Source organism: Spermophilus citellus, assembly GCF_964194105.1.
Source record: "Spermophilus citellus genome assembly, chromosome: 8".
NCBI classification, from domain to species: Eukaryota; Metazoa; Chordata; class Mammalia; order Rodentia; family Sciuridae; genus Spermophilus; species Spermophilus citellus.
The window spans coordinates 4,857,466-4,875,596 of NC_138189.1; the positions used below are offsets into that span (position 1 = coordinate 4,857,466).

The 18,131-nt window shown below is 54.6% G+C and overlaps 2 protein-coding genes across 2 annotated transcripts in view; both read left to right on the forward strand.

The window, feature by feature from the left end:
• Nucleotides 1–9,370, forward strand: part of LOC308654277 (uncharacterized protein C4orf50) — a gene marked incomplete at its 3' end in the record, with an annotated part of 44,806 nt that extends 35,436 nt beyond the window's left edge. Inside the window, exons 12-14 of the mRNA XM_081303474.1 lie at nt 3,598–3,646; nt 5,238–5,329; nt 9,149–9,370. Of these exons, the coding sequence (XP_081159600.1) occupies nt 3,598–3,646; nt 5,238–5,329; nt 9,149–9,370 (363 nt within the window). The remainder of the gene's footprint in view (nt 1–3,597; nt 3,647–5,237; nt 5,330–9,148) is intronic.
• Nucleotides 5,113–18,131, forward strand: part of CRMP1 (collapsin response mediator protein 1) — a 106,353-nt gene continuing 93,334 nt past the window's right edge. Inside the window, exon 1 of the mRNA XM_081303256.1 lies at nt 5,113–5,329. The gene's annotated coding sequence lies outside the window, so the exon portion shown is untranslated. The remainder of the gene's footprint in view (nt 5,330–18,131) is intronic.

An 18,131-nucleotide genomic window follows, 5' to 3' on the forward strand; every position in this document is an offset into this window, starting at 1 on the left:
GAGGAGTTGGGTGGGTGGGAGTGGTTTGGGGAAGACCACGCAGGGGTATGGCTGGCCACTGCCCTCAGAGGAGCAGGCCCTGAAGGGTGCAGTGCCAGTGGTCCAGGCCGGGAAGGCCTGAGGCCAGGCAGTCGAGCAGAGCCCCGGGGGAGCCTGAGCCCCTTGCTGCGGCTGGCAGCTGCCCAGGAAGTGGGTGCAGAGCACCTTGTTTTATGGGCAAGAACTGTCCTTAGAGCGGACACAGAGGGAATTCCTGATGGAGGCCTTGGCTCTGGCTGAGAGCCCAGGAGGGCTGCCTGCAGCTGGGGAGTCACTGGTAGACTCAGGATGGGATGTGCCAGAGCACAGAGGGGTGTCTCCTGGCTCCCAAGGCTGGGGCTGGAGGGCCTGTGGGCCTCTAGGTAGGTCTTCCATGGGCATCCCTGGAGGCGCTGAGCCCTGGGGTGCCCAGAGTGCTGGGTGGCTCACCTTTTCTGGCCCCTCCCTTGGGAGGGAGGTTTTTCAATGACCTGTCAAGGCCACATGACAGGGTGGTAGGCTATTGGAGCTCTGTCCTTACGAGATGTGTGGCCTGAATCATGGCTGCCTGGCCAGGCCAGCAGGCACCTCCCCTGCTGCACTTTCTCTCTCCCTTTCCTCCTCTCTCCCTGGTTTGGGTGGGGGTGGAATCTGAGCCTCAGTTGGTCCAGCACCCACACCCCTCCTTCCAGCACCTGACCACTGTTGCCCACCTGTGCTGCCATCTGCTGACGGCTGTCCCCCCACGTCTCTGGTCAGCAGCATCCCAGGTTGCTGCGTCGCCCGAGTCTCCTTCTCCAGCTCTGCTGGGTCCTCTCCAGCTCTGGCTATCTGGGGTCAATTCCATGAGGTCCCCTCTGAGCCCTGACAACACCAGGGTCTTGCCAACTCCTTGGTTTCAGGTGGAGATAGAACAAGGGGACCGTAGGTTTCCTCTGTTCTTGTACCCCTGAAACCACTCTGGGAGTGAATTCCACCTTCCTTCACGTTCACCTTGAGTGGGCAGCTCTTGCGCAGCTCCCGGGCCTCTTTCCTGTCCTCCCCTCCTCTCTGTACTCCGGGCCCAGGGGAATCTGTTTTTCTAGCTTTCACTTAGACTCAAGTTGTGGACATTCACATGCCAAATGTGACATCCTTTTTTGTTTGTACTTGGTTATATTGTCCCCTCCTGGTGACCTGGGAGGCAGGAGCCTGGATGCCACAGGAGGTGGAAGGAGCACAGGGCTCACCTGGGAGTGGGCCCTGGCTAGTGTGGCAGCTCATCCCTGCTCCCACCTGGGTGACCTTGTCCCAGCTCTGGCTTGGGGCTTGCATGACAGACAGAGGGTCCAGTAGAGGAGCTGACAAGCTGGCCCGCCCCCAGCCTCCTGTGCTCCTGGGGTGTGAAGCTTGCTGTCCTCTCTCCAGGCACAGAGCCACCTGCATGTGAACATGCCAAGATCCTGCAGAAGCTGTGACCTTGTGCTGTTCCTTTGCTCTGTAAGCCACCTGTCCTCTTAGGCCAGGTAGAGGTCACCGTCCTCACCAGGACTCTGTGAGGTTTGAATGAGACCCATGTCAGATGCTCAGGGCAGCACCTGTCACAGCCACCAGTGACCTTCAAATCAAAAAAGTGTCTCTGCCCTGGGGAGGCCAGGACCCTGGCTGGACTCGGCAAAACACAGGGTGACCTGGTCGGGAGCTGCTGGCCCTGTCCCCCTGCCTCCTGGGAACACCTTGTTTCCTAGTGGGCACAGTCAGGGAGACCCACGTGGCCTCAGAACCAGGGCCTCATTGGGAGAGGAGTGTGGAGACTGGGATGATGGAGCAACCCCTCAAAGTCCTGAGCTCCCTGCAGTCATGAAACCGGCAACCGCAGCCCGGTCTCCAAGGGCTCAGGCAACGGTTTTCTCCTTGGCTCCTGCCGTTGAGGATTGTTCCTGGAAAGCTCTGCTGGCCCTGCTCTCTGGAGCTCTGGGGGCTCCTCTCTCCCTTCAGCAGGACTTACATGGAGGCCGGGGTCCTGCCCTGCAACCTGGGGTAGGAGGTGGGTTGGGAGAGCTCCCCGACTCAGCCGAGCTCCCGGAACTTGTAGCTGCAGAGCTGGGTTGAGCCTGGGATGCCCCGGTCGGCAGGAGTCGCGTGCCTGTCTGGCCCATCAGAATGCAGAGCCACAGCAGCCAGTTTAGTGCATGTGCAGCTTTTCTGGGGATGTGAGGGCAAATGGAACCTCGTTGTCACAGGGGAGGAGTCGCCACCCGGGGAGGATGCCTGGCTCTGACCCCGAGTCAGCGAGGGCAGTGGTTGGGAGCAGCCGTGATGAGCAGAGCCGGGGCCAGGTGGGGCTGTGCCCTGGAGGAGGAAGCTCTGGACCAGGCCTGGGAGGAGCAAAGGCGTTCCAGATGGACAGCTGGGGGGGTCCTGGGGGCTGGGAACCTGCAGCTACAGAGACAGGGCCTGCAAGTTCATGTGCTTGAAGACAGCCGCGTCCGAAGGGTGGAAGGGAGTCCAGGCTTCCCTGCTGGAGTGGTGCTCTGCCCACGAGCCACTGTCAAAAAACCACAGGCTGACAAGCAGTGGACAGGCCTACCGCCCAGGCGCAGTGGGCCGCAGGCAGAGGCTGCGGTCCCCGCCCACCCCCCCATGATGGCCTGCCTGAGAGCCCAGGGGCCACGGCGGCCCCTCCTGGAGAAGAGCCAAGGTCTCAGGATGGTGCCCACTGAGTTCCTATCGACCTGGAGCCCCATAGGTTAGGCACCCTCTGTGCTCCAAGCATGGGCCAGCAGAGGTTTCCCCAGGCACAGCGGTGGGCTTGGGGTGTCAAGCTGAGCAGGGTCCTTGCCCTGGGGGTTGGTCAGTCTGTGTGAGTTCTGGCTGCTGCCTGGTCTGGGCTCTGTGAGAGGCGAGTGGCCGAGCTGTGCCAGGAGCTGGCAGGGAGGGCCGCACAGGGAGGGACTGGCCACTCAGGGCCTGACACACTCAGAAGGTCCCCAGGGAGCGTGGGGCTTCTAGGCAGGGGCTGAGCTGGGCCAGCACACAGGGGGCTCTGGACGGGTGTTCAAGTGGAGAGGGGAGGGGACATCAGGGCTCCGTCCTGCAGGCCACTGCTCCACCAGAGGAAGCAGGGTCTGGGCTGCTGGTCTGGAGCCAGCTGCAGTCTGCCCTGAGGATCCCACGGTTGTCTCATTCCACTGACTGGGGGCTACCGGGGTGACCTGCCGAGTGGCCACTGCTGCCCCTCTTATAGACCCTGTGGGACAGTGTGGCTGTGGGTGCAGGAGGTAGACTCAGGCTAAGCCCCACCGGAATCCCCATGGGACAGAATCTGCTGAAGTCCACATTAAAGTTTATTTTAATGGCAGATTCTTAAAAGCATTTGTTACCAGCTCCATTTAGAGATTTGATAAGTAAATGAACTGTTTCCTTGTGAGTGTCTCCTGGGAGCAGGGAGGGAGGTGCCTGCCGCCTCCTCCAGCAGAGCTGATGCCACCCCAGACTCTGTGCGGGGCGGGCAACTGCCCTAAGAGCCCTGATTTGGGGTTTCTGAGCAAGGCTTTCTGTCCTGTGCCAGAATGACCACTCGGGTATCTTTTCTTCCAGACAAGCCACCACCTGGACGTCGGCTCCCAGGGGACAGCAGCTGTAAGAGGTCAGTGCAGTTTGCAATGAATCTGTGTATGCAGAAAAAAAATCCTGGCCAGCAGGACCCTCGGTGGAGTGGGAAGGGTCTGTCCACTGTCAGGTTCACACTATTGAAGGCGCGAGGCCCACCCCTCCCTCTCCTTGGACACTTGGCCTGCCCGTCACACAATTAAGAACACAATGGAAGCATTCAGAAGAGCCCCAGCCCTGGAGTTTCACCATAGTGTCATTTCCCGCCTTGGCCCTGAAATTCACTCCAAGTGCATAGTTGTCTGTGAGAATCCACGGGGTGCACCCACAGGGTGAAGGGGCTGAGGGGAGAATCCACAGGGTGCACCCACAGGGTGAAGGGGGCTGAGAATCCACGGGGTGCACCCACAGGGTGAAGGGGCTGAGGGGAGAATCCACGGGGTGCACCCACAGGGTGAAGGGGCTGAGGGGAGAATCCATGGGGTGCACCCACAGGGTGAAGGGGCTGAGGGGAGAATCCACGGGGTGCACCCACAGGGTGAAGGGGGCTGCCCTCAGCAGGCTGACTCAGCATCCTCAGTGACCTTCACTAGAGGTGCTGAAGGGTACCCGGTGGGGGCATGAGGGCTGCAATATTCTACTAAAGGGAAGCAAGACGGCACCCGGAGCACTCTGTGACCACAGGTGGAGGGCACACAGACCCGCACGTGATTGGCAGCCACAGCTGCTCAGAGTTAGGGCAGCCTGAGTGGCTTTTCTGTTGTTTTTTTATCAAGAAATTAAGATGCTACCTGAACAGACAAAATTTCCCTGAGCCTTTAGTGGTGCTTACTATCAGGTGGGGATGGGGCAGGACTCACCAGTAGCACGGGAGGAGGTGGAGCGCACAGATTTGTTTAGGCTTGTTGCTAGCAGGTGAGTGTGGATGGTGTTACCCGAAGACTAACTCGCTCTCTTCAAGTCTGTTCATGTGATCTGGGATGAGTTAATTAGCCTCTCTGAGCTGCAGACTCCTATCTTCAAAAGGAGGATACTGTGGTCTTCCCTTTTGGTGCCCTACACATAGCAGAGTATAGACACACGAGAGGAAGGAAAAAGAACGGGGAATGCATCTTTTCAGCCCAAATCTATGGGAGGGGGCTGCCCTCTGTGTCTGCTTTCTTTCCCAGCAGCCTGGGTCGGTAGAGTCTTCACACTGGAGAGGTACAGGTTCTAGCTGGTCCCAGCTCCCCACTTACTCCAACTTTCCCTGCAGCCTCAGGGAAGTCCCCTCCCTCCTCTGGCTCAGCTTCCTCATCTTTCAAGGAGATGGATGGAGAGGTGTCTGGGCAGGTGTCTGGAGGGTGCCATCCTCCCTGCGGGGAGCTGGCTGGGCGGACACTGCACTGTGGGCTGTGGCCAGCAGGGGGAGGCAGCCGCCAGGCAGGGACAGTCTCAGGAGGGGGGTGACACTCAAGTTCAAGGGCATCTGCCGTGGTGGTGGGGACCTAGAATGGCCAGGGACAGTGGGAGAATGAAAGACTTTATCCTGGGACTCAGAGACTGTGCTTCTGAAGCAGATCCCGGGGCCGAGGCTTGACTGAGACCATCCCTTCTAGTTCAGGAATAGCTGCCGAGTTCTGAAATAGACGGTGTCCTCCAAAGTCCGTTGCGCTCAGACTCCTGGCCTTTTCCCAAGGCTGAGTGGCCAGCACCAACAGCTCGGCTGGATTCGCCAAAGGTGAGAGGACAACAGTCACCTACTTTTGTAATTTTGTTGTTTATTGAAAACATAGTGCAATTATCAAAGTGCAATTATTTTCCAAGTGCTACATTTCTATAATGCCACCGCAGGTCAGGGAATAAAACCGAACCAATACCCCAAGGGTCCCTGGTTTCCCATCCTAGTTGCTTTCTGTTGTCCACTTCTGAATGTTTGGTTTTGGTCAAATTGTGTGCTTTACACCTTGTTTTTGTTTTTTGGGGTTACCAGGATTTGACCTCAGGGGTAATTGACCACTGAGCCACATCCTGAGCCCTTTTGTGTATTTTTTTTAGAGACAGGGTTTACTGGGTTGTTTAGTGCCTCACTTTTGCTGAGGCTGACTTTGAACTCGCGATCCTCCTGCCTCAGCCTCCCGAGCCCTGGGTGCCACCAGGCCAGGGCCGCCTTGTTATTTTCTAATGCGAGCTGGGTCATGCATGCAAACCTGGAGCTCTCATTTGAGGTTCTGCCCGACGGTGTCTGCACCCACAGAGGACTCCTCTTTGCTCTAACAGGGTGGGCCTGGCGCTCAGCCCTCACACCATACTGATTCCAAGATGAGTCCCAGTCCCGGGTCTCTCTGCCCTGTCCCCTTCACTCCAACTCCTGGGGCACGAAAGCCATGGTGCTGTCAGGGTCCTCCCCTGGCCCCGTCCACCCTGGGCTGCTGGGAGCTCCCGTCACCCCACACCCCTCAGCCGTCTGGCTCACCAGGAGGCTCTGTCCTCTGCCCTCACCTGAGGGGACAAGGGACCTTGGTGCCCTGCTCTCTCCTCTCCTGCTTTCCATTTCAGTACCTCATATTCCCACGGCCTCAGTAGCTCCCAGGTCATTTCAAACCCACGATCGGTTACATTGTGTCTAGATTTCCTAGTTCTACTTATGGCGGGTTTGGTCCAAAATACCCTAGTGGGGCACTTCCGGGGCACACCTCGAAGGCTCCCAGGCAAAACCTACTTAACTTGTGAGCTCTGGGGCCTGGAGATCCGAGTTCGAATCTCAGCCCGGCCCTTGCTAGTTCAGCGGGATGTTGATCCGTCTCTGGGTGGAGGAGGCGGCTGAGCTGCTGAACAGAGCTGTGCGCCTCATCTTTTTACTTCAGCCTGCTGGTATTTACTTTTCCCATCTTTTAATCCTGTGGCGTCTTTCCCGTCCCTATGGTCAATTTTTTATATAAAAAACAAAGACAGCAATCCTTAGCTCTCACGGTCTTTGGGACAATTCGATGACTTTGTGCATTTCAGTATTTATTACAGGAGAAGCATCCTTAAGGGTAGCTATTGCTACCTCCGTAAAGGTCTTCTTTTTCTAATGGGTGGACTGCACTTGAGTTCTTGGTTCAGGCTGATCATCAGCTAACAGTAAGAACTTCTTTCCACCTTGATCTTCCCGTAGAAGATCCCCTCTGACTGGGTTTGCCCTGCGTTATCCACAGAAGGCGCTGCAGGCAAAGACGGGCGGGTGAGCACGTGGGGGGTTGCAGGCCATCCAGGGTGGCTGCAGCAGGGGCACCAGGGAGCAGAGAGGTGCCAGGAGGTGAAGAGAGCCCCAGGCCCCCCCCCTTGCCCTGAGGGAGGGGTGCACAGAGGAGGCCAGTCCAAGGTGCCAGGCTGGGCCCAAACTGGGTCCCTGGCTGAAGGTCTGCCCTGGAGCCCAGGGTGGGGAAGAACCTGTTCTCAGGGACACAGGGCAGAAACCCACAGAGAGGGCTCAAGGACACAGGCCAGCGTGCGGGAGGGCGGGAGGCCGTGGTGCCCCCCAGGGCCCTGGGGTCCACGCCTCTCAGCTGTTCTGGTCCTTCTTCAGCACCACCACCCGGGGTGGAGATCTGGTGACGGAATCTGTCCCGAGCACAGGACCTTGGTTTGCTGGTAGCTAGATGACAATGTCAGTCTCAGGGTGGCAGGCTGCCTGGCCCTGGGAGGCCTTCGCCACCTGCAGGGTGCAGGCTGGGCTCTTTCCCTAGGAGGCCCTGGGCACCGCGCCTGTCCCCAGCATTGCAGGTCAGGCTTTGCTCTAGGTCCTGGTCATTGTCACGGGCAGCTGGGAACAGAGTTCCCTGCCCTGGGCAGGAACAGACTGTGGGCCACATGCCAGGCTGTCTTGGGAAGGGCCTCCCGGGTGAGAAGGGACGAGTTAGTGACCATGCCAGGGGATCCTGGCCTACAAGGAAAAGCAGGTCACGGAGTATTGAAAGGTAGCAGCTAAATTTGTCACAGGTCACAGTCATGTGGCTGAGCTTGGGGAAAGAGGAAGAAGAGGTAGGAGGGCTGAGAACACACACCTCCCCACAGTCTGGGAAGCCTGCAGCCGGCGAGGCTGGCTAACCCTCCAAAGTCTACACAGCCTGACCCTGTCGCCCTCAGGACCGCGTCCAGCTTCAGCAGTAGACAGCCGTGGGGAGCAACGCAGCTCTGGAGCCACCTGGTCTGGGTTTGAGTCTTGGCTTAGCTTCCTTAGCTGTGTAGCCTTGGACAAATCACTTAGCCTCTCTGGGTCTCTTCTTCTTCATCTGTGTGTGGGGTAATTATACTTCCTTGTGTTGTTTTTATTTTTTATTTTTAGTGTAGGTCAAACAAATCAACATGGAGTGTGTTATCATGGCAAATCCTAAGAGCTCAGTCACTGTCCCAGGTCACGGTCAACCAGGCCATAGGAAATTATTAGAGTATTCTTTCCCTATAGAATAAGGTAGTGCTGAATGCTTTAAAGTGTTATTATCATCAAGACGAGGTGAAGCGCGAGCTGGGGTTGCCTCCACGGGGGCTCCTGTGTCACTGCTCTGTGGTTCTTGACACCTGGTAGAACCTGCTCCTCCTCCTCCCCGGCTCAGCCTCCCCACTCCCTGTGCAGCCGCCGCCCTCCTGGGTGCCCGTCTTGCCCACGTGTGCGCCTTCCCTCCAGCTCTGCAGCGGGATTGTGCATTGTGTGCCTTGCCCACTGTGGGTGCCCCTGGGGGTGGTGGCCACTGTGCCTGGCACCTGGGGAGGCACAGAGCTCAGGGCTCCTCTGCTGCCAGCTTCCTCCTCAGGAAGACAGCACTGAGCAGGCACAGCCACGGTTGCCCCCTTCTCCTGCGAGCTGAGGAGCTTGCTGCTTGCTCCATCCTGGGGGCCGGGCTGGGAGGCGCAGACCCGCCCCACACCCCAGCGAAGGGGAAGGCGGCAGGCGCACCTGCTGCCCAGCGAGGTCACTTCCTGTCTTTCCTGGGAGGAGCTGCTCAGAGGACGTGGGGTGCGCTTCCTGGTGGACAGCACCTGCGCCTCGAGGCTGGCGGAGGACGTTCAGAGGGAGGGGAGTCAGCCTCCAAGGGCCTGGGGTGGACAACACCCACGTCAGTCCCAGCACTTAGACAGGTGCTGGGGGTCTTTAAACCAGGCCCGTTTCCGGTGGGTGTGGGGCCTGGTGACAGCCTGCTGGGGGCGTTTACTGTGGTGGCATGTTCTGGGGCCCTGCAGGAGCTGCCCCTGAGGTGGGCATCTGGAGAACAGACGGGAAGCTGGTTTTCTCTTGTCTCTGGGACAAGAAGCCTATTGAGGATTCCACTCAGTAGGGCCAGCAGCAGTTGTACTGGCGGGCACCTGCTGGATGGCGCGTGTGACAGGCTCCCCCACCCCCACCCTGGCTTCCTCAGCCACACCCTGCAATAGAAGGTGAGGGACACCGGGCCCAGATGCAGAATGCTCAGTGAGAGCTGGTCATCTTTGTCACCTCTGCCTTGGAGAGAAGGCGTAGTCTGAGGGGCTTTTATGAACACGTTGTGGGGAGACCACTTCTCTCTGCTCTTGCCCCCAGCTGCCTCTGCCCTCAGGGCCCACCCTGGATCCTGAACGTGGGCCAGCAGTGGTCACCGTGGAACCAGGCGGAGAGCCCCATCCTGGCCCCCACGCCCACAGCCTTCTGCCAGCCTCAGAGGTCCTGAGCCCGGCGAGGATCCTGGCTCTTCACCAAGAGCTCAGACAAAGCATTTGCGGCAATTCCCAGGTCAATAAATCACCACTGCAGTTAGGAATTTAATAGAAGCACTCGTTCTCCGGGGCTTTTCATAGACTCCATAAATATTTGAAGCAGAACCTTCCGAGAGTGCTTTAAGAAATTGGTGGCAATCAGAGCTCTCATTTAGTGGCAAGTGGTTTTGCCTTTGGCGTAGGGACTTGTGTTCCCCATCAGGCTTGGGAGGAAAGCCGTGCCGTGCCTGGGAGTGTCGAGGAGTCTGGCAGCAGAGGCCAGCCATCGCCACCCCCCGCGCCAGGCCCCTGCTTCTCAGCCGGGCACCTTCATCCCCATGGCAAAGTGTGACCACGTCGGAGACATTTGGAGATCATAGCTGGCTGGCTGTGGCCAGGGGGACAAGGGCAGGGGCTGAAGGACGTCCTCCAGTGCCCACAGCGGCTCCAGGAGGGCCACCCAGCCGAGCCGCAGCGGTGCGGAGGCCGTGGAGCCAGCGTGGTCTGGCAGCCGGGGCTCCACCAGGGAGAGCACTCTCACTTTCTGCCCCCGGGCCCCTCCCCCTGTACCCCCCCATGTTTTAGAAGGTGTTTCCTCCTCTAGTAATTATACATTTCACATTAAAACACTAAGACAATCAGAAATTTCTAATCAGCCCATTCGCTCCAAATCTGTTGATCCGGGCAGCTCAGTAGGAGTGAAAGACACCAGCGGTGTTGGCCCTGTCCCCACAGAGCCACCAGAGACACACACATGCCCATCAGCCGCTCTGCAGTCCACGGCTGCCCTGCCGGAGCCACAGGCCAAGGGAAGGGCAGCTGCTGGGCTGGCGAGGACAAGTCAGCGGCCAGCGAAAGGCCAGGCTACCTGCCCACTGTTCCCTCCTGGAGGAGGGGACGTCTTCATGTCAGGACGAGGGAGGACGAGGATGAGGAATGGGGCTCCCAGGAGATGGGCAGAGCACCCAGATTCTGTTTTAACATGGCAGCACAGGGAGTCCCGCCCCTTCACGTGTCACCTGACTGACCACAGAGCAATTCTAGAAAGGGGGGTTCATTCCCAGGAAAGTTGGGGCACCACTGACAGGTGCTCCTGGGCTTGCGTCCCTTCCGCGTGGGCTGCGGGTGCTGTGAGCGGTCGTGTGTCCACCCTGCACTCCTAATGGCCAGTGGCTCTGCCGCCAGGTATCAGTGAGCATCGGTATCAGGTATCAGTGAAGCGAGTGCTGCTCCTGCCCGGGCGCTGGGAAAGAGTGACAAAGGAGATGCCGCTGGTCTCGCCACTCAGGGACCCCGGGACCCCTGCTGCCCCTCATGGGGCCCCAGATCAGAAAGCCTGCTGCGGTCACTTCTTAAAGTCTTGAAATGTAGCTGACACCTCTGTGTCCACGTGCTCTGTGTCAGTCGTTTCCAACAGCGAGGCCCCTGCGGGCAGGTCAGAGGGTCGCGGTGACCCCTCTTCAGCTCCTCCATCCCCCTTTATCTTGGAGCCTGGAGTGCGAGACGGCAAAGGAGAGGAGCAGCCCGGACGGACCGAGCAGGGCTGAGGAGGCCAGCGGGGTCCCTGCTGGGCCAGCGGGGTGCAGAGTGGCCGTTTCTGTCTCCAGGACACTCCCCCAGCCCCGGATGCCGGGTGACTGCGCCCTCCTGCCTCTGCCCACATTCTGGGCCTGTCGGAGAGACCACCCAGGGGAGTCCCTCCCGGGAAGGCAAGACCGCCTTTGCAGCCTGACCTGGTGACTCTGGAATAAGTCATTTCCCCACAGTGACGGCTCACAGGGCTGCCCTTGGGGCGTCTCCGCTAGGCCGGCCTTGTGCTGATTCCTGGGCACCTTGTCCTGGTAGGGGACAGACTCCTGCCGTCTCCTCACCTGGTCTGTAGACCCGCCCTTGGGGGCAGGAGAGAGGACAGGCAGGAATGTGGCTTGCAGGAGCTGGTCTTGGGCCACTCTGAGTGACTGACCCTGAGGCTCTGGAAACCGGCCAGATGGGCCAGCCCTGCCACTGCGCACAGAATAATTTATCGACCAGCTGTCAGCAAGCTACGGTGGAGGACTTCCCTGGGAGCTGTTGAGGTAAGAGCAGCCCTCCCCCGTGACACATGGGGCCGCCTGTCCCCCAGGGCATCAGGTGGGAGGGCTGGCTGTGGGCCAGGCCGCAGCAGTGCTGAGTGGTCACCCGGGTGCCCGACTGGCTTGCCCGCAGGCTATGCTGAGGCGGCCAAGGCCTCCGGCCCTGCTTCCCTGAGCACCTCCAGGGCAGTGAGGCTGGGCTGGTCTCAGGGCTCTTGCTCCAGGCCCCTGTCCTCCAGGATTCTGCCAGACCATGGCCAAGTGGCCCGAGCAGGCAGAGTACAGGAGACGGGCACAGAACTGGCACTGACCCAGGAGGAGCCCGAGGGCTTCCCGAAGGAAGTGTCTCCTGGGTGGAGCCAGGAGGGGAACAGGGATACGCAGGGAGGGACGTCTCAAGGCAGGATGCTGAGAGCAAGCGAGGGGTGGGCCGGGGTCCTGGAGCAGGGGAGCTTGTGGCCCTCAGTGCTGTCAGCGCCACCTGCGAGGTGTGGACTCCAGGATGAGCCAAGGGGTGAGGGCCAGATGTCCACCTCCAGAGTCGCTGTGACTGGAAAGTCTTTCTGGGAATGGCGACGGCGTCCCCAGGATCCAGGCGGTGGCCGGGGGTGAGGCGGGTGCTTAAGGGCCAGATGAAGAGGGTCACATGGTTATTTGATGCAGCAAAACTCGGCTACACGGATCAGCAGCGGTGGGGGGGCGATCTGTGGAATGGGTGGTCGGAGAGGGGGCTGCTACCTGGGACCCCTGACCAGCACCCCAGGAGGGCGGCCAGCGGGTGTCTGTGTGCATGGGGCCTTCCCGCTGGGCGGGAGGGACGCATGGAGTGGGTGACAGGGAGGGAGGCTGGGGCTGGGGCAGAGGGACGCCCTCAGCTGCAGACCCAGGTGGCTTTGTCTGTGGCCTTCAGGGCAGGTCTGAGCGCGTCCGTCCTGCTTGGGTCTGCGCGTGGGTCGGGGAGGCTCCTGCTGAGCTGCCTGGGCTGCTGCCTTTTAACACTGGGGACTCCAGCCCAGGCAGCTCTCTGTTCCTCCCCAGCCCGGTGGCCCAGGTCAAGAGCTCTGAGGGCACTGTGTCTGTCTGGTTGTTCAGATTGTGTACTGAGCAAAACATGTGCCTCTGCTTGCCAAGGGCCCGTGCTGCTGGAGGAAGTGGTGCCTTTCACAGGCTCATTCAGAGGCCACCTCAGCTGTTCTGGCCAGGGCCCGGCAGGGGCATCTCCTGGAAGGGGGCTGGCTTTGTGACTGTCCAGAGGCTCTGTAGGACCCAGCACACAGTGTTCTCGGGCTCCGCCCAAGGTGCCTCAGCAGCAATGTGGCAGGTCTTAGGAGAGGCCCTGAGGCCTCCTGTGGCAGAGGGGCCCTGTGCTGCCCCTGGGGGCCCTCATCTCTCAGGAGTCTGAACGATCCAGGGCCGTGTGGGGAGCCGTTCTCAATGGGAGGGCGGGATGGTGTCTACTCTGAGGAGCCTGAGGAGGGTTCCACTGCCTGCCAAGACCTTTGGCTCCTCCCTTTGACCCCAAAGAGTCCAAACACCTGCGTCCCGAGTCTTTTCCTAGGAATTTCCTGCAATTCCTTCCGAGCCAGCTTAAGTAGAGAGGAGCGCCCAGGACCAGAGCCCAGAGTCCATCAGGACTTCTGTTTCCTTGCTGTGTGTCTCCTATGGGGTCACTTACCCTCTCTGATCCACTGTAGCTGCAACCTCTCTACATGACAACCCAGCCTGAACATGCTGACTTCCCTGTGTGTGGTCTCTCTTGGGCTGCAGGGGCCAGGGCTGCCAGACACCGCTTCCAGCTGGTGGCTGGGGCTCAGGCTGCATTCTGAGGAGCCCCGCAGCCTGGTCTTCCTGCAGCACACAGGAGAGAGAAGGCAGGCGCAGCTCTTGATGCCAGCCTCTGAGCTGGACCATCAGTTTCCAAAATAAGTCCCAGGAGCAGGTGGGGCCTCGGGGAGAGGATGAACACATGACCCTGTGCTGTGCAGGAGGCTGTGGCCCTGGAACCTCCTACACTGTGGCCTGGGACCTTGCGGGGCCCTTGTGCCTCACGGTCCGTCTGTAGCTCTCTTTGGCAGCCCTCACAGGGTACCAGATTCCCAGGCAGAACCAAAATGCAGGTAGAGCATCCTGCCTGCAGCAAGGGTGGGGCGGCCCAAGGCCTGGGACACTGGCCACGGGAGGACCCCGGAGAGTCGCCCTGAACTTCTTTTTTAATCAGGCTGAAGATCTTCCCGGGCTGTATTTGCGCTTCCAGAATCAGCCAGCACCATGGGTCCCACTGAGCCGCCGAGGAGGCTGGCTTCCCAGACAGGGGCCTGGGAGGAGCAGAGAGCAAGGGCAAGCGACTGGCAGCTGCCGTTCCTTTCCTCATAAGATGCAAACAGGACAAGAGAAAAATAACCCTTTGGCCAAGGTCAGGTGCTTTGGGTTTCGTAGGCTTTTTTTTTTTTTTTTTAAGAGAGAGAGAGAGAGAATTTTTTTAATATTTATTTTCTAGTTTTCGGCGGACACAACATCTTTGTTGGTATGTGGTGCTGAGGATCGAACCCCGGGCCGCACGCATGCCAGGCGAGCGCACTACCACTTGAGCCACATCCCCAGGCCCCTTTTTTTTTTAAATATTAATTTCTTTATTTGTACACAATACCTCTATTGTATTTATTTATTTTTATGTGGTGCTGAGGATCGAACCCAGAACCTTGCACATGCTAGGCGAGCACTCTACCACTGAGCCACAATCCCAGCCCGGTTTCGTAGGCTTTAGAGCAGACGGAGCGGAGACTGGCCTCCAGGAAACCCGCCTCCGACTCCCTGGTGTCCCCAAGAGGCGCATAACCGCGGGTCTTGGTGTGGTGCCATGCAAATTTAGCACAGCCACTCCATTTTGGTTTTTAGGGTGGTCCACTGGTCCGAGCCGGACCGTGGCCCAGAACAACGGCCTAGCTGCCCAGACATCTTTCCTGCATCCCCACATGTAGGAACAGAGGCCTCTAGAAAGGAGGACCTTCTAATCGGCCATCTCTGGTCTTGTAGGAAGTTTGAAATATTCCCCCAAGTTTCCTTAAGGAAGGGAAGTGGTGTGGGAGGCGATGAAGAATCTCCATCCTGCTCTCCAGAGTGGTTGCACCAATTTGCAGTCCCACCAGCGATGGATGAGTGCACCTTTTCCCCCACAGCCTCGCCAACATTTATTGTTACTGGTATTCTTGATGACTGCCATTCTGACTGGAGTGAGGTGAACTCTCAGTGTAGTTTTAATTTGCATTTCTCTAATTGATGGTGATGTTGAACATTTTTTCATGTATTTGTTGACCAATCATATTTCTTCTTCTGTGAAGTGTCTGCTCAGCTCCTTTGCTCATTTACTGACGGGGTTATTTGGTTTTTGTTGGCGTTGAGTTTTTTGAGTTGTTTGTACATCCTGGAGATTGGTGCTCTATCTGAGGTGCAGGTGGCAAAGATTCTCTCCCATCCTGTAGACTCTCTCTTCACGTTCTTGATTGTTTCCTTTGCTGTGAAGAAGCTTCTTAGTTTGAATTCATCCTGTTTGATTCTCTATTTTACTTCTTGCACTTAGGAATTGTGTTGAGGAATTCGGTTCCTAAGCTGACATGATGGAGAATTGGGCCTTCATTTTCTTCTAGAAGGTGCGTGCCTCTGGTCTAATGTATAGATCCTTGATCCACTTAGAGTTGGGTTTTGGGCAGGGTGAGAGATAGGGGTCTAATTTTATTTTATTACACAAGGATTTTCCAGTTTTCCCAGCACCAGTTGTTGAAGAGGCTGTCTTTCCTCCATGTATGTTTATGGCCCCTTTGTCTAGTAGGAGGTAAGTGTATTTATGTGGGTTTCTCTCTGTGTCCTCTGTTCTGCACCATTTGTTGTCATGTCTGTTTGGGTGCCAATACCATGCCATTTTTGTAACTATGGCTCTGTAGTGAAGCCTCCTGCTTCACTCTTCTTGCTAAGGGTTGCTTTGGCTATTCTGGGTCTCTTATTTTTCCAAATGAATTTCATGACTGCTTTTTCTATTTCCATGAAGAATGTCATTGGGACCTTAATAGGAATTGTATTAAATCTGTATAGTGTTTGTGGTAGTATGGGTATTTTAATAACATTAATTCTGCCTATCCAAGAACATGGAGATTTTCCCATCTTCTAAGGTCTTCTTCAATATCTTTAGTTTTTTATAGTTTTCATTGTAGAGGTCTTTCACCTCTTTTGTTAGATTGATTCCCAAATATTTTATTTTTTGAGGCTATTATGAATGGGGTAGTATTCCTAATTTCTCTTTCCATTGGTTTATCACTGGTGTATGGAATGCAATTGATTTATGGGTGTTAATTATATATTTTGCTCTTTGTTGAATTCATTTATGAGTTCTAGAAGTGTGATGGTGGAGTTTTTTTGGTCTTCTAAGTATAGAATTATATTGTCAGCAAACAGAGATCCTTTGAGTTCTACTTTTCCCATTTGATTCCCTTGAATTTCTTTCTCTTGTCTAATCACTCTGGCTAGGGTTTCAAGAACTATGTGGAATAGAAGTGGTGGAAAAGGACATTGTTATCTTCTTCCAGTTTTAAGAGGGAATGCTTTCAATTTTTCTCTTTCTAGAATGATGTTGGCCTTGGGTTTAGCAGATACAGGTTTTACAATGTTAAGTTTAAAAAAAAAAACCTACTCCTAGTTTTTCTAATGTATTGAACATGAAGGGGTGCTGTATTTTTGTCTAATGCTTTTTCTACATCTACTGAGATAATCATGTGATTCTTGTCTTTAATTCTATTGATGTGATAAATTACACTTATTGATTTCCATTTATTGCACTAACCTTGCATCCCTGGGATGAACCCCACTTGATCATGGTGCACTATCTTTTAAATATGTTTTTGTATGTTATTAGCTAGTATTTTATTAAGAATTTTGCATTTATGTTCATCAGGGATATTGATTTAAATTTTCTTTCCTTGATGTGTCTTGTCTTGTTTTGGTATCAGGGTGATATTGGCTTCATAGAATGAGTTTGGAAGGTTCCCTCCTTTTCTATTTCATGGACTAATTTGAGGAGGATAAGTGGTAGTCCGTCTTTGAAGGTCTTGTAGAACATGGCTGAGAATCTGTCTAGTCGGGCTTTTCTTTCTTGGTAAGCCTTTGATTGCGTCTCCAATTTCATTGCTTGAAATGGATCTATTCAAATGTTCTATGTCCTCCTCATTCAATGTGGGTAGGTCATATGTCTCTAGGAATTTGTCAACGTCTTCAAAATTTTCTATTTTATTAGAGCATAAATTTTCAAAATAGGTTGTGATTATCGTCTTTATTTCAGTAGTATTCATTGTGATATTTCCTTTTTCATTGTGAATTTTAGTAATTTGGGTTTTCTTTCTTTTTCTCTTTGTTAGCTTGGGTAAGGGTTTATCAATTTTGTTGATATTTTTCAAAGAACCAACTTTTTGGTTTGTTGATTTTTTTTTTTTTGGTTTCAATTTCATTGATTTCAGCTCTGATTTTAATTATTTCCTCTCTTCTACTGCTTTTGGTATTCGTTTGCTCTTCTTTTTCTAGGGCTGCGAGATATAATGTTTGGTTATTTATTTGTTGACTTTCTGCTCTTTTAATGAAGGAGCTCAATGCCATGAACTTTCCTCTCAGCACTGCCTTCATTGGGTCCCAGAGATTTTGATATGCTGTGTCACTATTCTCATTTACCTCTAAGTATTTTCTTATTTCATCCCTGATTTCTTCTACTACCCATTCATCATTCAATAAATTTGGTCTCCAAGTGTTAGAGTACCTTCTATTTTTATTTTATCATTGATTTCTAATTTCATTTCATTATGATCTGGTAGGAATTAAGATATTATCTCTCTCTCTCTCTCTCTCTGTCTCTCTCTCTCTCTCTCTCTCTCTCTTTTTGTATTTGCTAAGAATTGCTTTGTGGCCTAAGTTATGGTCTACTTTAGAGAAGGATCCATGAGCTACTGAGAAGAAAGTATATTCAATTTTTGATGAATAAAATATTCTATATATGTCTGTTGAGTCTAAATTATCAATTATATTTTTTGTTCTATAGTTTATTTAGGTTTTGTTTGGAGGATCTATATGGTGTTGAGAGAACCATGTTAAAGTCACCCAGTATTATTGTGAAATAATCCATTGGGTTCCTGAAATTGTGACGGGTTGGTTTGATGGACACAGATGCTCCATTGCTTGGGGCATAAATATTATCACGTCTTACTGATCTAGAATTCCATTAAGCATATGAAACGACCTTCTTGGTCACCTGATTAACTCTGGCTTGAAGTTCCCTTTGTCTGATATAAGGATAGAAACCCTGCCAGTTCACGAGATCCGTGTGAGTGTATGTTTCTCCCATCCTTCACCTTCTGTCGGCCTAGGAGGTGAGTCCTTGGAGACAGCACATTGTTGGGCCTCTTTGTTTAATCCAGTCTTCCAATCTACATCTTTGGATGGATGAATTTAGGCCATTTGCTTTCAATATTATTGTTGAGATAAGATTTTTATTCCCTTTCATTTAGGTTTATTTCTGGTTTTAACTTGAATTCTTTACCCACTGATTCAGGGCAGCTCCTCCCTCTGCTCGTTTTCACCTTTACTTTTCTTCTCTTTGTGAAACACCTTATTGAGTGTGTTTTGTAGTGAAGGCTTCCTGGTTGTGAACTGTCATTGTGGAAGGTTCTTACTGCCTCATCAGTTCTGAGGATTTTATCTATTTTGCTGAGCCCAGCACTCTCGGCG